The sequence below is a fragment of the Prinia subflava genome, chromosome 10 (genome assembly GCF_021018805.1).
Source record: "Prinia subflava isolate CZ2003 ecotype Zambia chromosome 10, Cam_Psub_1.2, whole genome shotgun sequence".
NCBI lineage: Eukaryota > Metazoa > Chordata > Aves > Passeriformes > Cisticolidae > Prinia > Prinia subflava.
This window is the reverse complement of record NC_086256.1, coordinates 20,655,279-20,683,085: the sequence shown is the minus strand read 5'-3', so window position 1 is coordinate 20,683,085 and position 27,807 is coordinate 20,655,279. Positions and strand designations below refer to the sequence as shown.

The window sequence follows — 27,807 nt, the reverse complement described above, 5'->3', positions numbered from 1 at the left end:
TTGAAAATGTCTGTTCTCCCATTCAGTCTTGGAAATGCGAGAGATGACAGAAAAAACTGAATAGATTAATTTAAATCTGAAAATAGTCACTGGTACAACAAATGATGAGTGGCTCACATTTAAATTATACTCCTGCTTTTAAAAGGGATCAGTAGGGAAGGTAAACACAACACAGCATAGTGATGGACCAGTACTTTGTACATAAATCTCACCTTGGAAATAACTCTGCTAGGAGTGTGTTGGTATCCTGGCAGTGTGAATAGTGATCTTTTATTTTGTTAAATTTACTCTGTGTATCTACAGCTTTGGGCACTGTGCAACACATTTAAACAAGGCTAACCAAACCCTGGTGAATATTGTCCTGAATCTGCTGCTAATGTTTTCAAATATGGTGCTTCTCAGGCTGTGAGCTGCTTTTCCTTGTGCCTTCACGTAATAAAATATTGTTGAGAATGATCCTAGTTACTCAAACAAGAATAAAAATCAGATGTTTTGTTTTCTGTTTGTTGTGACAGCCAAGGTAGTTATAGTGTATTTAAGAAGTTTGCATAATACCATAATTCAGATTTCATTTCAAGGTTTTGGTAAAGTCTATACTTCTGGTTCTTGTCAGCGAAAAACATTAAAGTCTAAATAAAGCTAGTTGTTTGTGGATTAAGATTTCCTGCTGTGAATATTGCCTCATGTTCTGGATTTCATTTAATACATGTTTTCAAATTTTGATTTTAGGTCAAACATCCGGCCAGACTATGCAGACACAAGCTTTCATGAGTTCAAAATGCATACCTTCAGTCGGGTGACATCCTGCAAAGTCTGTCAGATGCTTTTGAGGTATTGTAAAGGTTTTTTTGGGTGGTGGTCTCCCTGTTCCCTGCCCCTGCCAGGTCAGGCTGGATGGGCTTTGAGCATCCTGGTCTAGTGGAAGGTGTCCCTTTCCATGGCAGAGAATTTGGTTAATCTTTAAGGTCCCTTCCAACCCAAACCCTTCTATGATTCTGTGCTGCATGTTGTTGATGTTCTGAAAAATGCAGCCACAGCATTTTAGCAAGGGCATTTGAGCACGGGTAGTGCCTTTGTTAAGCACAGGCATGGGATAAATGAACTTTAGTTATGTTCCTCCTTGTCATACATTTTTTCTTCCCTTAACAATGTTTTTCCTGACTAGTCAGACTGACCTGAATTTTCAGAGACTTTTTTTTTTCCAATTTTTTTCTTTTTCCCCTCATTGCAATAAGGTCTAAGTAACTATGAGCAATGGTGCAGACCTTCTAAACTTCAAAGTCAGAAGGGCTGATTGCTGGCTTTGGAGCAGTGTAGCTGAGCTGCTGGGTGTGCCCCAGCTGCTGTTGCTGAGGAGCAGCTCTCATGCATTCAGGACACAGCCCCCAGCACGCTGCCTGGCTCTCCATGGGCCACCCAAGGGCCACCTTGTGCAACAGAGACATTTAGAACAATTAGCAGCTCCCAATATGACCTGAAAAGTGTCCTGATACATGTTTTTAAAAAATGAACAAATTTAAAGTTAAGACTATTCACCATATAGCCTAAGAATGACTTAATGCTTAAATACACATTCAAACTTATAACTCTCTTGAACTGATGAAGTGTAGATCTGTAATAGGAGAGATTCATAAGGGTACAATTTCAAGTGTACTGTTCCAAAGTAGCTTTGGATTACATTGAAAAGGAGGTTTTATTCTACTAGGAGTCTGAAAGAACTGCCTGGTTGTGATTTTTAAATGGCTAGTAGTGACAGAAAGCAAATGAGCTGCTTGTTTGTCAGTTGTCACTTTTTCTCAAGCCTTTAAGGACTATCTTTATGCAGAACAACAAATGACTTCTAATACCTTCTGCCATGTCTCTTATGTCCTTTATGTGTGGAATTTGTCACCTCCAATGTATCACTACCTAATTTTATTTTACAGGGGAACATTTTATCAAGGCTATTTATGTTCTAAGTGTGGAGCTGGAGCACACAAAGAATGTTTAGGAAGACTAGACAATTGTGGAAGGGCTAATTTAGGTGGTAAGTCATTTTTATTGTTAGAATACCATTTTTAATTAGGACATAAAACTTGCTAGATATAATTAAGGTTTAATTTACCTCTAATTTGTGTTTATTGTAACGTGCATACTTGTGAAACTACCATTTATAAGCACAATTAGAATTACATTTAGGATTCATAGGGATTTTTATTGCTACTAAATTGAAATGTTCCAAAGCAGGAGAGAACTGTTACAGGTTAAACCAAATTTCTCTGTCAATGTCATATACAACAAGGAATTGCTCTCATTTCAGTAGTGGACTGCTCATATGTAACAGCTACAGTACAGCACACCATCTATCATCCTTGTGCTTCTCCCTTTATGTCTATGTCAATTTTCATATTTTCCTCTCAGTTCCTAAAGCTGTTTGTGTTGCCTCAGCTTCCTCTTTCATCTCTTTGGTTTCCATGGTTTCTGTCCACTCACAATATTCACAAAAAGGTGATTGATGGCTTTATTTCCCACTCCTAAGAACTATTTTTTTCTTCTTTTAATCAATTGCTCTGTGAATTTCTTCCCTGGCCATTGTCACTTTGCACTTCCCCTGTTGTTCCACTCTTTGGGACCTTAAGGAATCTTTTGATTTCAGCTACCATTTGGCCTCCCACAAATAACTCCAACAATTTGACATCTTCTTTTCTGCTCAGTATTATACCTGTAAATACCTTTCTGACATCTTCTCCCACTGCTGATGGTCAGTGTTAGCCCCCATCACTGGCCACCCTTCCCTTCCCTGTACCTGCTCTGTTGGTGGCAGTGAGTTCATACACAGTTCCCACAGTCATGTAATCCCAGTGATATTTCTGACTCTTCCCTCTGTCCAGATTCTCCACTGTTCTTTTTTCTAATTATTTTCAATTGCTGTTGTGCTTAAAAAAGAAAAGCCTTTGGGAGCACATGATGATTTCTGGAAAGTGGAGTTTTAGATATTGGGGAAGTTTTTAGTTATTCTCAATTCTCTAAAATCTTTGCATTCCTTTTCAGAATTATTTCATAGTAATTTGTGAAGTTTCTCATGTCTCACATACTTTACAGTTGCTACTGCAACCTCTTCCCTTGGGTTATTTTCTTTTGACATTAGTCTCTACAATCTTGATAAAGTGCTGTTGCAGAGATGCTCTCTCTCTCACTTTTGAATTACATGATACCCTCATCCACTGCTCTTTACTAAGCTGTTGCTCCAGATTCTGACTCTGGCTTGTTGTTCCTTTCAACATTGTATAAGCTTGTTTCTGTCTTTGTCCCTGTGTGCATTACTTCTGATTTCTACTTGGCTTTTGGCTCTCTGTGCTAATTACCTGTCCCAATATTCCAGGAAATCAACAGGCTGGCTGGCACTGACTTTTGCTGTAGTCAGTAAACTTTTTTTTCTCAGCTGCTTTTCTGTAGTGGAGATATTCCATGCTATCCTCCAAGTCTGAACTCTTTACAAATAATCTTTTGGACATCTGAGAACCATATAAGCAATCACAGTGTTTGTGACTGGAACCCTTTCTGGAACACAGGCTTTTCACAGAACCTCCTGCAGATATTCTAAGGAAAATAAATATTTAAAATTATCTTAAAAATGGAATGTTTTAAAGCAATTACTTCCAATTAATAGAGTGGAAAAACAAACACATATTGTTCTTTACAGAAGAACTGTCTTCTGTGTTATAAACCACCCCTACTTCTACTTTTTTTCTTTGTCTTGTTCCTTTTCTTTTAATCACTTCCATAGTTTTTATTTTAATTGGATAGCTGGCACCCCAGGAGGCAGGAGCTTGTCTTTTTGTTCCTCTGTAAATATCTGTGGACACATATGGTGCAACATGCGTCAGTAAGAATGACCATAAATGCGTAGATAACAAAAGGTCTGATTTCTTTTAATTTTCCTGCATACTTAAGCAATGCTGTAGACTTGTTAGAGAGAACAAAGTAACAGTAACAACAAATTATATTCCTCCTTCTTTATAAGTGGAATAAATTATCATTTTAAAAATTCAAAGTAGCAGAATAGTATTTTGTATTTTACTTTAAATCATCTTCGTGATGTTTGTAGAATTACACTGTACTGAAAATGCAAGCAACTGTATTGCTAAGATCCTTTTTTGTTACGTGCTTTGGTTACATCCAGGTGTTCAGCCCTCTGTCCTCTCTTCAAACTTTACTTTCTCTTCTCAGTCTGTTATTTCTTCTATGCAAGGACTGCCTGATTGCTGTGGCTCCCATACAAGGCAGGGGAGTTGTGTGTCCTGCCTGCTCAGGAGGAGCAGGACAGGAGCTGCTGAGCTGGGCCTTTCCTTAGTCTGCTCTGTGGTCAGATCTGCAGACACCAGCTCTGAACTGCAGCTCTTCCCCTGGCTTCATCACACAATGGGCATGGAGAGGACAAGGGGTTTTGCTTACTTAGCTGAAAATGTCATCCCCCCTCCTGGTAAAGGGGCTTTGGTCAGTGAGTAGGAAAGGAAATCCTCAGGTTTTTCTCTACTGTTTTCCACTTTTACTCTTTGCCTTTTTAAAGAAAGAAATGTTGATTGAGCGGTGCTGGCCATTCATAATGTGCACAAAGCCAGGAAAGGTTTAAGGAGGAGTTTTACCAGTACCTGCTTCCCTGTGTGAGCCAGAAAGGGATGAGACAATTCAGGCTCTCTGAAATATTGATTAGTGAAACTTGAATTATTTTTTGGAGCTGTCCTTTAACTATTCCAGAGTTATGCTGAGAAATGAGATCTCCCATAAGTTATCTTTCATGCCTGCTAAGTTATGAAATGTTATTAAAGGCATGCAGACATAAAGATATAATGTAAAATTCAGCATTTTTACAGCATTTTATGGAAGAAGTATGCTCTATAGGCACAAAGTTCTGATGGTTTAAATTTTGAATACTTTTCTTTTGAAATATTTAGAGAAATTAATTTATGATAAATATAATATTTTTAGCAGTGTAATTAGCTGCTCCTGTGGAATGAGCAAAGGCTTGTACAGCAGCAAAATGCCTGGAGGACTTATTGTATTGCTGTGTTTGGTGGATTGTTTTGTTGGTTTAGTTTTTTTCTCCCCACGTTTTTTTCTAGGGGACTGTTACAGCGTTTTTCACAGGGTATAATGCATATGAAACTGAATCATCCTTTGAGGAAACTGAACATTATTATTCCCCAGTCACGTGTAATTAGTTATGGCTATAGACATGGAATATATATCTATATGCATGTAGATATATATTTTTTCTGTTTAATCTGGTGTTCTGTCATTCTGCCAATGCCATTCCAGATGCTTCACAGCAAAGTGCAAATCCTCTGTGTGGTAGACAATGTCCAGGAATTATGCCTCTTGCTTCATCCTGTTAAAAATTCTTCCTTTCTTTTTTGGTGTTTGAAGAGTTTTTACATCTTGTTACTGCTTTTGCATGGCTTCCCTATTTGGAAATATCTCACTGCATTTCAGAGTGTTAGAACAGTGAGTTCTCTGTGAACATGTGACTTTGGGCTTTTGAGAGAAATTCTAACTGATTGCTTCTCTATGATAAATTATTTTGACTTCTTAATAGTATATTCTCTAAATGGAACAGTTTCAAATTTTTAATGATCTTTTTATAAGTGTGTTTTTTTCTATGTTTCAAATAATTTTCATTTCTATTCTGTAGACCTCTTGTACTTCTAGAGGCTTATTTGAAAAAAGGTGATCAGAGTTCAAAGCATTGCAATGGGAATATGCCATTAGGTTTCTCAAAGGCATTTGAATTTTCCTCAGAATTTTCTGGTTTTGTAAAGTTTAAGATTCTTTTTTCTTTATAGACCATGAGCACATGTTTTTGCCAGCCTTTCTGAAATGATGCTTAGAACTTTCCTGAGTGGATTAAATCTTTTTAAATTTCATTCCAAGTTGCACTTTGTGAAAATTCAAAAGACCGACATCCAAAGATAGATGAAACCTTTTGAATGACAGAATTATTAAGTGTCAGATTTAGATGATACACTTATGAGAGAAACATGGACAAAATCTGAAGATAAATTGCTGTGTTCTCGTGCTGTGCCTTATACACAAACATATGCCAGTTCTTTAGATGTTTTGCTTCAAAGAAAGCCAGTTCAGCAGATTGTAGAAATTTTAATGATAAAAGATGTAGAGTTAATCAGTTGAATTAATAAACAGAACAAAATGTTTGCATTTAGCCCTTGGGTTTTTTTGGTTGCTGTTCCTGCCCTTGCTGCTGTAAATCAGCAGTGCTGGTTGAATCTTCTGTGCTTGTTTCTGTCATTATTGATTTAACAGGTATTTTCCCCCCTAAAATGCTGTCCCGTACATCCCCAAATAGTCCTCTACATTTTCATATATTTTACTTTTCTGCCCTATCACTTAATCTATCTGTGATTTAGAATCCTTGCTAATGTTCTGATGAACTCCTTTGAGTCTGATTGCACGATCTTAAACAGGCTGTGTGAAATCCTTCAACACAGGGATTAGAAAATGTATGCACATATTTCTCTGGCAGGTCATTTATAAAGACGTGTAGTGTTTTCTCTGCTGGCTGTGAGGGCATCTCCTCTCCCCTGTTACATCTCCTGGCTTCTCAGCTGCATTCCTGTATCTTATTTCATGGCACTGAGCAATTTCACTCATCTGGTGATGCTCTCCCTCTGGCTGGGAGGGTTTGTGTCTGAGAATGTTAAGACTGGGGCCTTGGGTAAGCAAGCACGACTAAGACACACCTTTAGTAGCCCAAGGGAGAAGCTGTATCCCACTGCTATGGTACAGACTGTTCTGTGGCCCTTGCAATTTCTTCAGAGGCCTCTTAGGATTGGTAAACCAGTATCACTCTGCTCAGAACACACTGAAGAACTCCAGTCTGTTTCCTCGTCTAAACCAGCAGAATGAATTCATTTTTATTTCCAGATTGGAATTTTTCCAAGTCCATCAAATTATGTTGAATTAAGAATTCTCAGGCAAATGGTTGCTGGTTCTACTGACTATTGAATATTTCAATTAGAGAAACCTCCAATGATTCTAGAATCTGAAAGTGTTTTGAATATTTTAAATATAGTGCCAAACCCACAGAATTTTCTTCTTTATATTGCTTTTCCCAGGGAATGTTAAGGGCGTGTTACATCAGGTCATAAACAGATTAGAAAAACATTAGCTGGTCATTTTTATAGTAAATCTTAATTTATGCATGATTTCTTTCTCATTTGGATAGTTTCACTTGAAAAGGTACTATATTTCTTTAGATGGAAAAGAAGTTTCTTCAGCTGTGAGATGAACTTAAAATACAGTGCTGGCATATGAATGGGTTAAATTTAGAATTGCTTTTATTCATCATGCCCAATGATACAGTCCATGCTGTTCATGTCCTAATTGCTTGCTACAGCACATTAGAGATTATGCATGAAGAGCCTGTGGTCTTGACATCTCAAAAGAAACCAGCAGCTTTCACTGTTTACGTTTTTGCTGACTTAATCAATAGCTGCAGAGTTGCTGGCTCTCCTCCAAACCTCTCATGTCAACTGAATTGACAAGTAAATGCTCAAATCTCACAAAGTTCATTGGAGTTACACCACTTTTTAAAAAACTGCAGCAGAGGTTGAGCTGTATTGCATAACTAATGATTCTTGCTCAACCTGAACAAAAGCTAGTTAGGGCGCTTGATATTTCTTTGGGTCCTGCAGTGTGGTACATCTGGGTCACATTTCTAATTTTGTTCTGATTGAGTAATGGCTGGCTGAATGACTGGGAAGGAACCTGTAGTCCCACAGCTCCTTAGTTTATAGTTCCCGCATTTTAAATATTTTGAGTTTTGTTTTAAAATGGAAAGGTGAGTAGCTTATTACATATACTTTTTATTTACTCTCCATTTAGTTAGCATGTAAATCCAGCTGCTCTGTTGCATCCCTGAAGAGCAGCTTATTCCCATTTTCTGAGATGTGTTCCTTCACTTACTGAGGCCAGCTGCTGCTCCTCTTGCTTCTGTAGTAAAATATAATTATCAAAATGTGACCCAATGGTAATATGGCCTCAGTGAATAAACAAGAAAAACCCCAAACCTGTGCTGAACTATGCCATTAATTAAGTGGCTGTCAGAACTGAGGACTCACTTGGTGATTTCATTGGCACACAGGTGGTGAGCAGGAACTTGAATTCAAGTTATTATGTGTAAAATGTCTGCTGGTAGATATCCTCAGACATTACTTTTTTTTTTTTTTTTTTTTTCTGTTTGGTGGTTTGTTTTTTTTTCCCCTAAAAATAGATATGAAGGTTTTTTTAGTCTTTCACTTGTGTAATGTTAGGAGAACAGATCTTTCATGAGGACATGATAGAAATATTTCCATACAGAATATTCTGAAATACAGGCATATTTAAACTGTAATGAAATAACAAGAGAAGCCTTAATTTTTTAGTAGGCTTTTAGATGGAAATACAGATACTGTATTTTTTTCTGTTACTGAAGTGTTATCATTAAAGCCAAAAATGGCATTTTGGTCCATCAGTGTTGGTTTTCTTTTTAATCCAGATCCCTCACTTCCCTTTTAATGAAGTTTATTTTACATGAATTATCAGGAATATTTTTTTATCTTTTTATATAGTGGTTTCTTTGAACCCAGTTTTTTATTTATTGAAGTTTAATCACTGAATTTTCTAATTATTTATTATAAAAACCTTTGGGATGCTCTGATCACCAGATTGGGCTCATTCATCTAGTTGGATTTGGGATATTTTCTAGAGGTAAAAATAATATTCAACAGCAACGTTTAAAAATCAGATTCATTTATTCCCATTGGAGGATAGAACAACATTTCCGTTTCAGCTTTTTTGGTAAATGATCTGTTGAAATAAATGTAAGTTTTCAGAATATAAAAAAAGAAAGAAAACCCCTAAGTCTAGCTTTGAAGTTTTGGTCTCCTTTGCAACTGCTTTACCTTATATGACTTCTCTTCATTTGAAGTCATTCATAATGCTGAGATCAAACATTCAAAAGATGAGGTTTTCCTCAGATTTTGGCAAAAATTCTGAAAGGCCTGCCAGATTGTGAAATACCAAAATGATACTGAATTTCAGCCTCACTTGGGCAACTAATTCCCTCAGGCTGCTTAAAAAAACCTCAGCAGACTCCCTGCATCTCCTGCTTTGGGCGGGCTTCTTCTTCTTCTCTTAGCTCACTCTGCAAATGCCAGCTGATGCTTGTGCAGAGGGTCTGATGGCAGGAGTGCCCTCTGCGGCTGGCGCGGTGGCTGTGCGCTCCCGGGGCCCGTGCCCGCGCTCCGCCGGGGCCCGTGCCCGCGCTCCGCCGGGGCCCGTGCCCGCGCTCCGCCGGGGGCCGTGCCCGCGCTCCGCCGGGGGCCGTGCCCGCGCTCCGCCGGGGGCCGTGCCCGCGCTCCGCCGGGGGCCGTGCCCGCGCTCCGCCGGGGGCCGTGCCCGCGCTCCGCCGGGGGCCGTGCCCGCGCTCCGCCGGGGGCCGTGCCCGCGCTCCGCCGGGGGCCGTGCCCGCGCTCCGCCGGGGGCCGTGCCCGCGCTCCGCCGGGGGCCGTGCCCGCGCTCCGCCGGGGGCCGTGCCCGCGCTCCGCCGGGGGCCGTGCCCGCGCTCCGCCGGGGGCCGTGCCCGCGCTCCCGGGGGCCGTGCCCGCGCTCCCGGGGGCCGTGCCGGGCTTGGCCTCGGCACGCCGGGGGCTTTGTTTTGCCACACTCCGCTGCTTAATGGAGCCTTTCTTCGTGGAACAAAAGGGAACTTTGCAGTTAAAGGTTGTTATTTGTTTTACTGTGGATATGCCTTCCTGTTCAGAAGTTGTTACAGTAGGAGTTTTCCAGTGTCCTGAAGTACACAGAGGAGCGGGCACATGCAGCTTGTGCTGGGCATCAGCAGGTGTGGAGTGCGAGAGGCTCACACAGGCAAATACAGCTGTGTGTGCTTTGGTAAGGCACCCACCCAAAAGTCTGCTATCCGATTAGACAGTCAAAGGACACGTGAAAAAGATCTTCTCTTGTGCCTTTTGTGATGTGTGCTGAAGTGGTACTGGCTTCATGCAGTCTGATGGCCCACAGGATTTTCTCCCCAAGTTTTAAGTAGTCCCATAAAATTTCTAGTAAAAGTAAATAAAGCAGCAGTGGCATCAGTCTCTGGTATACTAATGCAATGCTGAGTTAGTAATGCAGTGGTGGACGTGAAACACAGAACACTTTGCAGCTAAAGGTATATATTTAACCTTGATACACCTTGTCACATTGTGAAAAGACGAGAGGAAAAAAGGCGTGAACTGGCGTTGCAATGCCCGGTGGATAGCTGTGAGTTCCCACCGGGGCGGTATTTGCCGAGCTGCGGTGTTCTCAGGCTGTCAGGTGCGCTGTCCCGGCCTGCCCGCAGTGTGCAGGTGCCCGCAGCCGCGGGCGGCCCCGGCCTGGGCGCAGCCCGGCGGGGCCAATGAGCGCCGGAGCGCGGCGGGGTTTGCACAACGCGCCCGGCCCGCCCGGCTCCGGGGCGGCTGCACTGAGCCGGGGCACAGCAGGGGCAGAGCAGGCAGCGGGGCTCTCTGTAACAACACGCAGCGCAGGCTGAGATTGCTCTGTAAAAGGTGCACAATTTGCAATCAACAATAATGCCCATTTTTACTTATGTTTCAGAACACGGAAACGTGAAACACGAGGTAAGGATTCGTTCTTTTGCATATGATATTTGTTTTGTTGGTGACATAAGAGCTCCTTATTGCTCTGTGTACATGCTGATGGAGAAGGTATGTCTTTCTTCTTCAAACTGTCTAAGCAACAAGGTATTCTTGATTAAATATGAATGTCTTCTGCTCAAAATGGGCATTAAACTTGCAGCAAAATGACAGTGTTGAGAGCACTGAATGGGGTGGAGACGCTTTTTTAAGCTACAGGTAAGAACACATACCTTGCTTCACAACTGGTGATTAGATCCTTACTGTTCTTAGACAAAATCTGGCTATAGAGTTAAAAGTATTCTTTTCTTTTCCTCTGCCATGCCAGAGAACTGTGGAGTGATGAAGGATTGGTGGGGCAGTGTTTGCCTCTTTATGTGAAAAGACTGCGGTTGCAGGGGTGTCCTGGGGTGTGCAGTTCATGTAGTCTGGAGGGAATGCTAGAACGGGACCTGAACAGAGGAGTTGCTGTGGTGCACATAGTGTAGCTTGCTGTCAGCCTAGGATGGCTGCAAGCTGGGTTATTTTTTGGCCAGCTCCTGGGGCCTCTTCACTGAAGCACCAAAGGGCACAGCAGCTGGGTTTTGTCTGTCCCGTCTGACAAAAGAGAGGCAGCATATCAGACCTAGAGCATAATAGTTTCTAGCATCTATTTTAGATCAGAGGTTTATAGAGGTTTACAGTAATTGCTTAGATGTCATGCCAGTTATGAACAGCATGTGAGTATAAATGCTCTCCATGAGCACGGCTGTGTTTGATGATGCTGCTGAGAGGGGCAATGGGAGGATGTTATTGCTGATATGGCTGCTGTGTGCAGGGCTGACCACGTCTGAGCTCTCTGATCTTTGAGCTGTTTGGGTGTCCCTGTAACCCCAGCAGTGGGGCTGGGTGAGGGCAGCTCTGCACCCTCTGGTGAGCTCCTGGGATATGGGCCCCAGGTGGGCTCCTGCTCCTGGGATCCTGCAGGGGAATCTTGTGGTGACGGGAGCTCTGGCAGTGGAGAGGGGTGTGTGTGCCCAGCCCCTGCCCCTGCCTGCTCTCCTCCCTGCATCCTCAGCCATGCCTCTGGCCAGGTGCTGCCCAGCTTTTCATGTCTCTGCCTTGACAGATGTGCTGAGGAAGGGCGCTCTATGGGAATCACAGCATGGCCCATTTGCCTGATGCCTTCATCAGGATTGCAATAATTTTTACCAAGACTCCTATTTAAGTGCCTGCTTTAATTCTCTCTGTGCAGAAGAAAACTTAAGCATGGATGAGGAATGGCCATTTTGGAAAACATGGATTTAGGTTTCACACCAGTAAAGAATCTACTGGTAATTCAGTATGTTTAAGGGTATTGAGCACGTTTTCATGCAGCTCGAGAACTATTTCCTTAAAACTGTTTTCCAGCTTTGGTGCATATGACTTGAGTTGTCACAATCTCTGTTGTTTTTATTACGCATTTCTATCTCCCTTTGTAATTGTCTGAGTCCTGCCCCTTTCCCTTTCTTGTGCAAATCTGTGGCTGCTCACCAATCTGCATCAATCCTATCAGTAACGTGTCTTCCATCTATAAAAACCAATATAGGATATAGTTGAGCATTTTGCTTTTATCCAGTACTATATTATCTTCATTGTGGCAGCAGCTTTAAATTTTTATTCTATCCACTACAGACGAAGCAAAACTTGTATCCTTTCTTTAATTAAACTTGTGGGGTACAGAGAGAATATGTCCAAGGACTCAAGAGTTTGAAAGCTATTTTCAAACCAAGCTTTTGATTTTGCTTGCCTGTTACAGGGCTTGGTAATTTGGTTATGCCTCAGGTTATTGCTTTCTGGCTTGCCTTGGTGTGTGTCCTGCATCATCTTATATCAACGGCAAGTAAATCAGAGCAACCTAATTGTTCCCTTTGTTATGCAACATGCCTTTCTCTGCTTGGTTTGATTAAAAAGTAAATAAATGCATGAACCATCATGCAAGTTACCAGATAAAACAAGTTTGCAAAAGCAGATGAGTAGTTCGCAGATATGCATTATTTCACGTTGAAATTTCCAGGGATCCATAGTAAGTGTCTTAGTGTCTAAAATATAGGAAAGAAATTGAAATAATCTGAGTCTTGCCAGAGAGTTTCGGATTTCACGCAGCTCTGATTCCTCCAATTTTAGAGAGACAGGCAAGTTACTAAATATGTTTAAATACTTGCCCAGAAAGTAAGAAAATTGGACATTCCATAAGGAAATTGTAGTTACCTTAAGTTTAAAGTAGAAATAGTTAGTTTCTAACTTATTAAAACAATGCAAGTGGCTTTGACTTTTGTGTTGGTTTATCTGGGGCAGATAATGCCAGACTGCATGTTTTTCTCATATCCTTTTTATAAATTATTCAAAAATACATTTGTTCTTAGTATCAAAAAATATTGATGTACGAACAGACCTTCTATGGACTGAGTCTCTTTCAGCCTTGTGTCAGAAAAATGGGATATATGAAAAAGCTATCAACATTAGTAAGAATATTTTTCAAAGTGCGATCTTGCTATAAGATAAAGATAATTGTGTTGGTGGTTGGGGGAAATAACTTAAGAAAACCAGCTTTGCCTAGTAGATTGTGGGAATGAAAGGATTGCAATGAGCTTCCATGCAAACATGTTTATTCATATCCTTGATTCTTATTTTTGCTCTGCAGAAACGAACAAATGGAATTAGAAGAAGCTCTAGACATGTGGATCCAGGTTTGTGTCATGACTTTAATACTTGAACATTAAATAAAAAGAGTAAGAAAGCTGTAAGTTTCTTTGTTAAGTTGCATTGTGAATGCTATTGCCATGCACACAATGCTGAGACCTGGACTGCTGAAGTCATGAAGGTCTAAAGCGATTGCTCTGTTTGTGATTTCAAAGATAAGGTCAGCTGGCTGAACTCTCATTTATTTTTTCCCTTGTTTTTTCTTTAAGTAGAGCTCCAGTTCTATTTGAACAACAAAATGCCTCTGGGCTTTCAGTTAATATGACCCACCCTTGTGTAGTTTTAAAAGAAATAACTAAGGGATGAATAGCAGACATTTGCTTATCAAGCTCACGTTCTAAGTCTTCAAGTTGTGGGTATTCTCATCTCTTACGTGTAGTGCTGCTCAGTGCTTAACTGTATGAGTTGCTTTTCTGAAAGGCATAAACCAATTGCACTTTTATGTTGGATTTCAAAGTGATTTTATTTTTTCTATTAGTTTATAGTAGATGCTTCTGTGGAGTCATGGCAGCAGCAGCCCTTAAGAAAATTAAATGCTTGGTTATAGGTTGTGTACTCAAGTGGGTGAACATTTCCTCTGGAGACCCATTGTGTGTCTGTATAAAATATTCAATGTTTTTCAGTGTAACTGTGTGATATTTTTAGTGTCATTTTTTGCAGTAATTACATTTCTCTCCTTTATGTTTCTTGTACAGTCTAATTACTGGAGATTTGTTATGCAGATATTATTTGGAATACAAGTAAGCTGTGGATTATTAAATATTTCTAGATGTGGACATCTGAGAATAGTTGGAGTTAAACATTAAGCAGGATGGCAATTCTGTACACCACATTATAGCCTGGCAGAGCGAAGCACTTTTCAAAAAGTAGGAATGCTGGTTGTGCCACTAGCATTGCAGCTGCCTTGGCTTGGAAAATCTAAATGTTGTAACTAGCTGAAGCAGACCACACCTTTCTTACTCACGTACCTTTGACATGTTCTGGAACACGTATCGTCACTTTGCTCCCTGCAGCAAAATAAACCTGCTTCCAGATTCTAGAAATTGTTCTGTGTGTCGTGATGGCTGCAGTCATGAGAGAAAAAATGAGCACCCTGTAACTCTGAAAATTAATACAGTCAGAGGGGAAAACATCAAAGGTAGAATTAAATAATGCAGAAGGGGATGATTTCTTCCAAGTGTTTGCTAACAGGACTGAGTTCTTCCCATTCATTGGTGCATGTTGCAGTGAAGTGTAATCGTGTGCTTGCAGAATGGTCCTTATAGGTTCAGTGCCTTTAAACACAGCTGTCTCAGATAGAGGCATAGAAGGTCAAGTAATTTAGCTTTGAGAACCTTTTGAGTATACTGGTGATTTGACTTGCTGTTGAAGTCTGATAGAAGTATTTGCAGGCTCTTTATACACAAGGATACTTTAAAAGTAGTTTTTATTGAAGAACTAAGTACCATTGAAATCACCACAAGTAGTTGAATTAAGTAGGTTTTTGAAAGCTGCATATAGCCAATGCCTGAAATACAGTTCTGCTTGCCCCGTGCCTTGTCCATTTACTTACACAGAGCAGTTCTTTGAATTGTTGGGATAATCTTGTTATGGAGTGAAGTTCTCAGTCCTCATAATATTTTTGAAAGCCAAAAGAAATGCAGAACGTTTGCATGAGTCCCTTTATTAGAGACATGGCTCTAGAAGACTCCATACAGAATTGCTTCTGACATTTTAAAGGTTTTAAATAAATAATAATGAGAAATATACTACATACTAATGTGCTCTGTACATGTACTGTCAGTTTTCAAATGAAAAGAACTTTTTGTTTTGCATTTTGTCAGGGTAGGCATTCTGTGTCCTCCTGTAACTCGGTGGGTATAACTTTTAAAGTCTTTGGCAAACTCCTGGCATCTATGCTGCATAATCTAAGTACTGCTGCTCGTCAGATTGCGCGTTGCCTCGAGAGACAGATGCTGTGCAGAGGGCAGCACTTGGAGGAGATCAGTCAGGTCAGGCATACATTACAGCCCCAAGCCTCAGAGCTTTCCAAGAGCACTGCCATGTGAAGTTCTGGAGGCTGAGCACCAGGATGCTCTTTTTGCTGAGGGAGGTGGTCCAAAGGTTGACTGCCCAGACTGCTTTGTCTTTAGAAGGTTCGGGCTGCTGCTGCTGCAGCCTGTGCTGCTGCCGGTGATGTGACGGTGCTGAAGCACAGGGGCCAGGTTTGGGAGCAGACACAATGACTAGCACCTGCAGTGACTAAATACTGATGGAGTTTGATACCACCAGTAAATACAAACATTTTGGATTGCAGCTTGTCAAGGTTGTTCTGTTATGTCTGTATTGGCCATTTTAGTAAAGAATAATGACTAGCACGCTCAAGTTAATGCATTGGTGCTTCTCTTTTTATGCTTAGAGTCAAATTCAACTTTTGCTGGCACAGCTTTCCCCCAAATGAAAAATCATTTGAATTTAATGAGAAGTAGTGCAAGTTGAAGGATGATCTAAACAAAACAATGTGAGGATACTGGATTAAATATCGTGTCTCCTGCTGGTAAAGCTCATTGTTGAAGGAACCATCTAGCTGAAGTACCCTAAAAGCAATAAGTTAGTTTATGGCTTTTTCATTTGTTTTTCTTTGAAGCTGGGTTAAAAGTTTTGACAATGACAGTTTTTTCATCGAGATTTGCTTTATGCTGAATAAGAAAGAAGTGTAGAAGGAAAAAAATGGATGATGAGGCAGAGAAATTCCCATGGAATGAATGCAGTCATGAGAAAAACGCGTGTACAAAAAAAGTGTGCAGAAACTGTACAGGTGAAGAAAAGACTGGAAATCCTGCAAAATATGGCTTTGACTTTACACTGTGCACTAGGCCTTCAGCCTGCAGTCCAGTTGCAGAGAGCCCCCTGAATTACTTCATCTACTAAGTTTTAGTGGGACAGGTTTTAAATAACCTTTCTTTGGATTAAGCAGGAGATATAAAAGCCATTGACGAAATGAACCAGTGAATACAGCTGCAGCTATAAATCCAGGGAAAATTTGGTCTGTAGAACAACATGATTCTGCTTAAATACATTTGAGAGTGATCAGACTGGTGTCAGTTTTTGCATAGAATGGGCAGGTGAAATGATAATTATATGACATTTTATTCTCGTGTAGGGAATATGTTTAAACATGGGATTTGCACTGTTGGCTTAAATGGCACACGAAGCATTCATATGGATATTAATAAGCACAAATTATTGTGTGAATTCTTAAGAAGGATGATGCATTCTGATCAGTGTTTTTAATGGAAATAATTTTGTATTTATTTTAGTATGAGTAAAAATTACTGGTTTTTTTCAGCTATTGAAATAGTACAGTGTATGTGTGCTTTTTTTTTACTGTATAAGGACTCTAAATATGATAGATTCACAGCTTAGTGTTTTTGAAACTGGTTTTACCCTAAACACTTCTGCTAATATAAACATTAGAATTTTAATATCTAGAAGTGTGAAAGTATATTTCGTATCAGAAGGATAAACTTGGTAAAAATAGAACACTAGAAGCCCTATAGTCAAGATTCATTGTAGATTAAACTCAAAATCTGATCTGTGAAAGATCACTGCTGAGCATGCTCTGACTTCTTAAGCAGCTGATTTCTTTATAAGCAAGGATTTAAGATTAGAAAACCTCAGTTCTGAACCAAGGGCCAGAAACAATATTTTTCCCTTCACAGAAAGTAAAATATTGTCTGAGTTTTTTGGAGTGGAGGGACACAATACTAGCAAGTCAATGCAATAGCTTGGGCAAATGTATTTTTCAGCCCAGGAATTCAAAGTTCAAATAATGGTTTTAAAAGAGGTATTTGTATTTCTGGTTGATGTCTGGTCTATACTTGCTTTTTGAATCTTCTAATACTGGTTTTACCCAGATTATAAAATACCCCACAGGATCTGAAGACAGTCACTGGGTTTATGGTCTGAAGTATATGCATTAAACAAACAACAACAGCAATCTGTGTAGGGAGAAGTACAATACTGGAGATATGATTATTTCAGTAGCTGTAGTGGGAAATAAGCTACTTTGTGCTTCATATTTTGTTGAAATTGGTTTTTGGGATCTTTTAACTAGGTTGTGTCATTGTTATAGGTGTGTGATTAGTAAGCAGTGAAACAATATTCAGGTGTTTGTGTAGTGTGGTAGCATTTGCATCTTGTCTTTGGCGAAAAATTAGGGGATAGTGTCATATTGGCAGTTCAAATTTCCTTTCCAGTTAAGAATGAAGCATGCTAGACTGTGAGATATTTCAACAAATTCTTTCACAGTGTGCTCTATGATGTGCAAGTCTAACTCAGACTTCCATTTCAGTGCCACTCCAAACATATGCCCAGCCAAAAGCAAAATCTGGCTCAAACTCAAATGCTGGGATATCCCAACCAGCAGATAAGTCTTTGCCAGGTATGCAGTTGTTATAGATAAAACTACTCTTTAACTAAGAATTTGAAGCATGTCACTCATTTTCTTGTTTTATTGAGCTATCCAGGCACATCCTTAGCAGTGCTGTTTGACTGTTGTCGTTCTCATTCAGCCCAGTACAGAGAATACCATGGATGAGAAAAGAGAACCTTCTGCATCGTGAAGCCCAGTGCTGGAAACAGGCATTCAGGAATTCATTGCTCCACTTCAACAGTGGCAGCAGCTACCTGGGATTGTGGCTGTGGTGTTGGTGGCCCAGTACTAACAAACTGGCTGTCAGTATCCGTGTTGGGAACAAGAATTTATCTTGCTTTTAAGCTACAGAAAAAAGTTTACCAAAAAAACCACCAAAGCATTAAACAAGCCCCCAGTATTTCATAACGAGTTGACTGATGTCATTGATAGGTTCTCCTTATTAGGATTGTCTTCATCAGGATAAATTAGACCAAGTAGCATCTTTTTGCTTTGGTAAAGGGATTCCTGTGTATAGAATCAAGAAATCATTGATGGTGTTTTTAATATACATTTAATACTGTTATTTAATTATATTTCCTGTAAACAAAAGGTAGGAGTGAATAGCAATCCCTCAAGTACTAGAATATACATATGGTGGTCTTTCAAGCTTTAACATGGAACAAAGTGATGTGTTTCAATGGCTGGACAAAATGAGTGTGACTGTAAATTAAATTGAGGGAAGCCAGAAGGAATACTGGAGCAAAGAGAAATGTTTCATGGAACTTCCTCTAGTGAAGAAATCGTTGTTTGACAAAGTTTGAGGTCTTTTCAAATGTTTGGGGAGCATTAGATTTACTAAGTAACTTAAGACTTCTCTGAATGGTAATGTTTTAAGCAAGCTACAGAACTGAAAATGAGATTTGATTTTATGTATACGTGGCACACTTTTAACTTTTGGCTGGGTTTTATTCAGTTATGGATACTTCCTTTTCTACACAGCATCTCAGCACTTTGTTCAAGGTACCTGTAATGTATCCAGTACGTGTCTCTAGGAGTCCTTGTGGAGCACAGGAATTGCAGGTCAGGACTGGTTTAATGGGGCAGCTTTGAGCACACTTGCTGCAGAGAACGCTCCTTGGCAGGAGAGATGTGGTGCTGCTCACTGACACGTGTGGGATCTTGGAGTTCTTGGAGGGCCTTTGATTGCAGCTCTAACCTGGCCATCTCTTGGCATTGATAGACGTGTTGGAGCACGTTTTACATCCAGTGGCTGAGATGGGGTTGGTTTGGGACCAGAGTCAGTGAATTCCTTTGTGGTCCCGTGGCATGGGACAGCTTCTCTCAGCTGGGCCTCAACACAGTGAATTCAGAGATACACTGAATTGTGTGGCCTAATTTGTGAAATCAAATTAATTTATCTCACATATTTATTAAAAATACATATTACATTCAAGACCTTTGCCTTTTTTTTTCCCTCTACAGTGCTTTACAAAATAAATTCATCTTTGTTGTATTGCAAGAAAAGACATGTCTAATGTTTTGCACCAAGAAATTTTCCACTAATGCGTTTCTGGAAGGCGAAGCAGAGTTCTGTCTTCCAATGAAGCATTTCAAATGCAGTTCAATGACTTTTATTTGGGTTGTTTTATTTTAAATTAGAATTATTTTTACATTCCTGTTGAGGAGAGGTGTTTGAAAGGTGCCTGTCCCCTTGGCATCTCAGCAGTGAGCTGACATTCAGCGAAGAACATAGCCTTTAGCCTTTTCTTTTAATTAAACATCAGAAGACCCAGATGCCAAAGGGTGAAATGTATTTATTTTGTCAAACTCTTTCATCCTTGTCTGGTTGGATTGCAAGATTAGTTTGTAGTTGAGTGATTTAAACTCTTTTGTCTTATTGTATGTGTTTTTGGGACTCTCTCTATATCTTAAGCAATTAACATTTTATCTTTCTTGTAGAGAAATAATGGTGTTCAATACATGCGTAGCCATATACTAACATAATTTTTTAACTGAGGTGGATTAAAAATCCTTCAGTATCTTTCTCTTTTTCTGCATAAAAAGCACTCAGCATCAACTATTTAATCAAAATATCACTGTTTAGATATAACTGCAAGGAAGTTGTCAGGAAGAAAAAAGGAAAAGATCAGGAAGAGGTGGACAAAATGGGCATACAAGAAGCAAAAAATTACACTGTTTTGTATTTTAAACATACACAAAAATAGTATAGTGCTATTAAAAAAAAAAGAGATCTGTGCCAGCACCTATATGGCCCAAATTTGCCTTTACTGACCTTGGTAAGTGAATTGGAATTCCCTTGGAAGGGAATTGCTTGATATTTGGTAAAGTTTATTGGGACTTACAAAATCTCTTATTAATCTTCAAGAGGAATATTGCATTTTCCCATCTATTTTCATATCTGATTTTAATCTTCAGGGTGCTGTAATTCTCAGAAGGCAAAACAAAGATAATAAGGCAATGAATGATTAAAAATAGTCAAAAGCAACTGAATTTTAACAGTACTCTAAAGCATATGGTTTCTTTTTTTGTGGCTCACTCATTTAACTAAATCAGTATTTGATCACTACTTCAAAGTAATTCTCACACAAAGAATTTGGGAAACATTGTAAAATTGAAAGCAGCCATCCCATGGGAGAAAAAAGACTGCTGAAAATTCACACAAGAGCAGCTCCCAAAACTGCCTCTGCCTTTTGCCTGAGGAAGGTTTTAAAGCTTGGTAGAAGAGGCCAGAGGCAAGAGCCTGAGAAACTGATGCTGCTCTTCAGGAGAGTTTTTAATCTGCTCACCACTTTGAGATTCCCAGAGAGGGAACAATGAGGCTGAGTTAGGCTGCAGGCCAAGCTAGCCCAGGATCCCTTCAGCAGTGGCCAGTTAAATGGATGCTGAAGGATAGAATTTGGGGTAAGGTGCTCTGGTACTTCCCTGTATGAATACTTACCTGTATTCATTTCTTAGCTCTTAATTTTCTTTCCATGTGTTTTCATTACCACTTTTTAAACCAGTCTAAAATCTTCACAACATCCTTTAACTGTCACTCACATAATTAGTTGTGTGAATAAAGCACATTTTTTTGTTTGCTTTTAACCTGCTACCTATTACTTTGACACCTGTATGTTTTTAGATCAAGAAAATGAATAATAAATGAGGAAATGAGTACTTTTTCTCTGGTCACTGTTGTGCCACTCCTAAGTTGTCTGTCATATCCCCTCCTGTCACATGCTCTTTAGCCTGAAGAGCTATTATCTGCTTTATTCTTCTGATACAGCAGCTCTTCTCTGTGTCTGACCATCCTGTTTGCTTGTTTGGGTGCTTCTAAGTCCAAGAGCAGTCAGTCTTTCTAGTTCTGTGTCTGCCACAAGTTATTTCTTAGTGTTGGTACAGAATAAAATGAGATTATGATATTGAAAAACTGATTGTTAAAATACATAGCAATTATTCTGAGATCTGTTGTCTCTATGATGATACCTGTTTCACACTCCATCATACCTATTTTTATAGGTGATGTTTTAAGAAATAGCTTGCAGATCATAATTAACAGATCAGCAATGTCTGAATTTATTTGGTACTTAGCATTTTCAAGTAGTGACATTATAAAAGCTGATCTGATGGATTTTTCAGTAGAATCAGTTTATTCAGTTTTAACCCTTACATGTGGTTTATGCAGGAAAAAAGGTGAATTACTTTTCTGAGGCATTAAGTGAAAACTTGGAGTTCAGCCCTCATTGCCGCTCTTGCTGACCTGCAAATAAAGAGAAGACATGTTCAGTCTTGCTCTTCTTATAACTTGTATTTCTTAAGCTTCAGTGTGCAACAGGGAATTAAAAAGTAACTTCATTATCTGATACCTCCAGAAGGTGCCTCAGTCCGTTAACCTCAGAGGTTATTTTTTAACCAGCCTGTTTGGAATAGGGCATGTGGGAGAGGTGAGGGCATGAGGAACTGTCTTTTAGTTCAGACAATAGAGCGTGGTGTTTACTCTTCTTGGAACTTTTCCTTAATTGGGTTTGACAGCAACAAATAGCATGAAATATGGTATAACAAAAGCTGCTTGTATGGATCACAGCTTTCTTTCCAGAACAAGGTTACACTCCTGGCAGTAGCAGTCTTCGTGTGACTGGCAGGGATCATTTTAGTACACTGGAATTCACTTAATGCTGGTATATCTTCTACAACATATTTTTCTTTATTTCTTCTTTACAGAAGACCCTACAGGTTGCCCTATAATTTTCACCCTCCCCTTTTTTTTTTTTGCTTTATCATGGGGACAAGACAGACTGAAAAGGAAAAGAGTATGAGGCTTAATGATGAGGACTTAAAGCTCTGACTGCTCCTGGTCATTGTGTGCCGGTTTTGCTATTTGTCCATTTCTGCTGGTATTGATTCAAACCCTGTAATTGTGTGTTGCTCTGTACAAGGCTCAGGCACCTGAGAAACACTGAATGATCAACTAAGCTCAAAGAGCCAATGCTGGGATTTAAGTGTCAATGTCGCATTCTTTGTCAGGGCAGTATTTTGGGGGGGGAAGAACCAAGTCTGGGTGTTCTGCTGGTGTCAGTTGGATCTCTGGTGATTCTTTGATGTAACTACAGGCTGTTGCCACAAGGTGTGGTGTTTTTTCCCACTCAGGTGTCCCCTTCCTGCCTTTCTTTGGAATCTATGGATCACCTGGTCACAGGCTAAATAACTTGAGTGAGATAATGGCAAGCTGGTCATGGGAGGCAGTGGTGGCAGCCGCAGTGAGGAGATAAGGGAGATAAGTCATCCTGACTGATGTGGGATATCAGCCCACATACTTGATTTGCTTTTGGGTATGGTTTCTGTCTTAACAAATCTCACACTTTGCTGGAGGATATAATCCACATTCAGACTGGAAACAGAAAATGGAAGGAGAACCTTCGCTATTGTGCAGACAAATATTTTCCTTGACAGGGAAGGAAAGAAGCAAAAATATGTAAGATGCAGCGTGATTACTATGGCAGCTTTGATGTCTTGACAGGGACTAAACTTGATACTCATCTTTACTGCCTATGATAATTTACCAATAACATCTTGATTTTGCAACAAAGATCAAGTGACAGATTCTTTTATTGTATGTTTTCATGTTTGCATTTGAAAGAGGATCCTTTTACAGCTTATTAATTATTCATCATGTAAGCAATCTTCAATTTAGGAACTTATTTATATGTAGACATGGAAAATTAATCTACTTAAATTTGTAAACTATTCTGAAATTTTTTTCTAAAAATTGAAAATATTTTTCTTTGATAAAGGATGTATAGAAAAACAGTGTATCAGAATAGCATGAAATTTTCCTATACTAGTTGTGCTAGAAAAGAAAGGCTGACATAAATGAAGAAAGTAAAAACTTAGATGTAAGATATATATTTTTATACTCAGTGGATATTTTCATATCCATATTTTCGTTCATTCCTGTCTGAACGCCTTTGTCTAGGTATATCTGCTGATTGAGGCTAGGGATGCCGCAAATCCATGGGAAAGCTGAAGGTATCACAAACTATGATGCATTTTGGATTGTCTAGAATTTGTTTTCATAGATGGCCAGTACTTCAAATATGCAAAGTGTGTAACATAAAAACAAAATCCCAAGTATATACTCTTTAGGGATAAACAATTTTAACTGCTTTGTGGTGTTAACAGTGAAATACACATTCATCCTTCTTTACTTTTTTTGCACAAATACTCTGTAATGGAAACAAGTTCTCTCTTCTCAAAGAACATAATTTATTTGCTGTAGCCTATATAGACCAGAAATAAGAAGGCATATTTTTTAAGAGCAATTTGTTCCAGCCAAAACAGTGGTGTCTTTTCATTGCTTTAATATAAGTCCATAATTCTTGACAAGATTTGTCTACTGATGCTTGGATGCAAACAAGGTGTATAAGGCCTGATTTTTTTTTGCGTGTATGCTAAGAACTATCAGTTAAGAAGTAAAAGAGGTGTCTGCTGTAAGCAGGATAGAGGCCACAGAGAAGAAAAATTGCTTGAAGTGTAAGATCATGAGAGTGTTTAACTTGAAAAGCTGAAGGATTAAACAGCATTGTGAAGAGCGTGCGTGCAGGCAAAATTGTTTGTCATGTGCTGGGACCTGCCTGCTCTGCCAGGCATCAGCCACTTCCCTGTCACGTTATGTAATAATTTAAAATGCTTCTCTTGCCAGAGAATTCAATTCTTGTAAGTAACAGAAATGGGAGACTAAGGCCTTTCATCTTAGAGGCAGATGCTATTAGTCAATGCTGAACACAAAAGAAATTGCATGAAAGAGAATTGAATTCTTATTTTTGCAATTCTTGATGAATAAAATGTCAGCACATTTTCAGCAATGTGTGCTTTTAAATACGATACCTGTGAAAGATTCTAGGTGGCATAGATATGTATTTTCATGGATTATATGTTGTTTTTAAAATTATTCAGTCTGTGAATTCTCAGCACTAGAAAAACTGCCTAGGTCCTGTACAAGATTAATGACATTTTGCAGTATTAAATTCAGTTTCTAAAGTGGGGGTCCTGTTTTCAAGCCTTTTTCCTCTTACTGCTTGCTGCAGAATTATCCCTGGGCATGGGGAAGTTAGTATTTAAAGTACAGCTCCAAATAATTACTTCTGTGGAATAATGGACTTCTATATTCCAAGATTTGTCCCTGTTTTCCAGAGCCTTGTGCTGCACGTAATCTCCTGTCTGGGCACACCTTCATGGTTCATCTGTAGTATCTGCCCAGTGCAAGTTGTTGGCCCCTCAGGGCAGGTGCATGTTTGAACAAATGCACGAATTAGAATGCCATGCCTTCCTATGGCATCACATTAAAAGATGTGATAATTACCACTGGCTAAACTTCATACCATATGCTTTTATAAAAAGCAGCACCACATGTACCACACTTTTTAATTCATATGCCAAAACTCCATTTTGCTTAATTAAAAAAAATGAAAAAAAAATGAAGCTTCTTACTTTTGAGGCAACATGATTTTTAAAGTTTGTATCCCTAATTTACCTCCTAGACTACATTTAAAAGGATGAGATTTCATTACTTTGTCAAAACAAATCGAAACTGTGTTGTTGAACCTGATTATTCTTCGTTGTTTATTCCCATGAAACATTCAGTGCTCAGCTGTTTCTAACACTTGTTCGAAGTGCTGAGACTCTTTTCAATCCAAGCAATTCCAAAATCCCTTACTCTAACACGGATAGATGCTTGTGTAACTCCAAGTAAGGAGTAGTTGCCTGAATAAATATTTGACATTAAAATTGTACAAAACAAAAGAGCTTGTCCTTAACACTTGTTTGGAGGAGAACCTGCTGTGAAGAGGAAACCAAGGTCTGTCAGTGAAGGAAAAATAATTTTCACTCTTAATGATTCAAAAAGTCTTTGGCAATGACCATTAGGAAGTCAGTGACTTTGTTAGCTCTCTGCTTTCTTTCAGTGCAGTCACGGAGAGAGTCCTCCTTCTCTTTTGAGAAATTCCCTGGGTTTGAGTATAAAAACTAAGACATAATTTTGGAATTGCACAAGAAATTTCTTTTATTTTTAGACATAGTTTCTTGCATTTGCAATCTGAAGTTCTTAATCTAAGGCATGTTCAGGTTTTCTGAATTAATATGGATCTACAAAGACAAATGTATGTGTTATAGGGGAAGACCAAGTGTTTGAGAGATGCAAATACAACCTATGAAAATGCTTGCTGTGCAAATGGTTTTGGGTTGGCATTTGTAGAGTCTTTCAGCAGTGTAATTTTTGTGTTTCTTTATTGTTGTAACATTTTGTCGCCTGACTTCCCAAAATCTTTACAGTTTCTTTTCCTTCTGTTTTGAGACTCAGAAGTAAATTAAACCTCAGGAGTGAATCTGTGAGAGTTATGAGCAGAACCACCCTTAAGGGCATGAGAGACAAATGGTCATCGGCCACCGAAATAAGAGTAGGGTCATTCCTTTCCCAAAAGACAGCCCTTGTGACTTACCCTTCTGAAGTGGAAAAACACAGCTCTTCAGAAGCAGTTTTGTAGTGCCAGTTGATTTTTTCCCTTGCAGAGAGGTGAGCTTCCAGGCTCCCTAAACTGATTATTATGATGTGCCGAATAAGAAAATAAGAAAATGTTTTCTGTGGGAGTTATTTTTCTAAATAAATAAAAAAAATTCTGACACTTAGTTTGGATTTTAGATTTTCTTGGCTAAATTTCTTATCTCTGATCAAAATAAGTGCTATTTACAGGAGCACCAAGCTGACCTTGCCTTGGAAAACCTGCAAACTTCAAGCTCCTACTGAGAGGGGACTGCTCACCTCAGTGGATGTCCGTATTCCCATGCTGCTAATTTTATTAATGCTGTGCATATTGTCACTAAGCATGGTTATACTCAAAAATCTTTGCTGACAAAAGCATTTGGGTGAAGCCACATACTGATGTTCAGAGCAGGGGGAAGATGCCCATTTGTCTATGCATGGATCTTTAAGCAGCAAAACTGTTGTAATATAAAAACAAATAAATGTGTAGAAAAATAACAGAACTCATAGAGTTTCAAAAATGCAGCCTTGTAAATTGAATAACATTGCTAGTCTTGTTTATTTTCCTTGCAATGAACTCCCGCTAAGATCTGCAATGTAGTTCCAAGTTTTGTGTGGATATTAACTAGAAAATGGAGATATAGCCATTTATCAGGGGCCTTTTTGCTAATGATCAGATCTATAAAACCTGGGGAAGCATCAGGACTTCCTGAGATGTGGTGTTTTTCTGTTTCTTATAACAAGTTGTTGATCAGACTGTTAGCAGACAGATTTTTTCCTCCCACACATCTTCATTTTGGTTGATGGTTGACCATTTTTGCAGAGGTCTCTGCCAAGAATACAGTTTCTATATGCAACATTAAGGAGAAATGGTGGAAAAATTGAATCTTTGAAAAACTGTAGATTAGAAGATGTAGATTAAGTAGTAAAGACTGAGGGAACCCCAAATCTTGTTTGAGTAAGGTTTTTTAGGAAGGAAACAGTTGTTGGAAGAGAGGGAGGTCAGTGACAAAAGGCATGGCTAGGAGTGTGAAAACAATTTTTTTTTCCTAGTAGTTTTATGTGTTCTTGATGATGACAGTCTTTAAATCTTCCATTTTGATGGAAGGGAAATGTGAATGTTTGTGAGATGTGGTTTGGAGTGCATTATAGATGTGTCATCTGAATTTTGAGACAGTGAAGATTATTTTGCCTCCCCCTCCATGCTTCCCCCTATATTTCCCCAGTGCTTGCAAGTTTTCTGTTTACAGGAGAAAGGGCTGCTTTACTTCTATAAGCAGAAACTTAACAGTTGAGTTAAGGGTTATGGTAGCTGATAAACATTTTAATAATCAGCCTTGTGCAGTTTTTGACTTCAGAGTTGTGGCAAACTCCAGAGTTGTGGTTGATCATATGCCAATAGTGGGACTTAATTGAACAGTACACAAAGGCAAAGCAGTCTAAGAGAAGACAAACTGAATATTCCTGAGTCTCAGGCACTGTCAGCATTTCAGCCACCTTGCCTTTAAACTGGAAGGGGGAGGGTGTGGTTAGGAAGCAGCTCTTCACTGTGAGGGTGGGGAGGCGCTGGCACAGCTTGCCCAGAGGGGCTGTGGTTGCCCCATCCCTGGAGGTGTCCAAGGCCAGGCTGGAGGGGCTCTGAGCAACCTGGCCCAATGGAAAGTGTCTCTGCCTGTGGCAGGAAGGTTGCAATGAGATGATCATTCAAGTTCCTTCCAACTCAGCCCATACTATGATTTTATGAATGTAAGGCTTAAAAGCAGTATCTAAAATTAGAACTTCTAATTACAATGACATACAGAAATAATGACTTAAAACTGGGAGAATTAAATGTCCAATTAAAGTATCTTCTTTGAGGTATGTCTGTGTACTTGCTAATTGCGTTAATTTTGTCCAATAGTAATTATTTAAATGGCTGCCACTCTGAAGAGTGCTCTTAATAGACTGTGCTGGCATCTTCCATGTATGTGAGTTCTGTAATT

At 39.3% G+C, this 27,807-nt stretch overlaps 1 protein-coding gene across 2 annotated transcripts in view; it reads left to right on the top strand.

Annotated features, from left to right (window-relative positions):
- The window catches only part of VAV3 (vav guanine nucleotide exchange factor 3), a 144,280-nt gene that overhangs the window by 83,189 nt on the left and 33,284 nt on the right, over positions 1 to 27,807 (top strand). For both annotated transcript variants that reach the window (XM_063407648.1, XM_063407647.1), the window contains exons 16-19: positions 730 to 831; positions 1,926 to 2,026; positions 10,636 to 10,658; positions 13,336 to 13,381. In XM_063407648.1, coding sequence (XP_063263718.1) covers positions 730 to 831; positions 1,926 to 2,026; positions 10,636 to 10,658; positions 13,336 to 13,381 — 272 coding nt within the window. The remainder of the gene's footprint in view (positions 1 to 729; positions 832 to 1,925; positions 2,027 to 10,635; positions 10,659 to 13,335; positions 13,382 to 27,807) is intronic.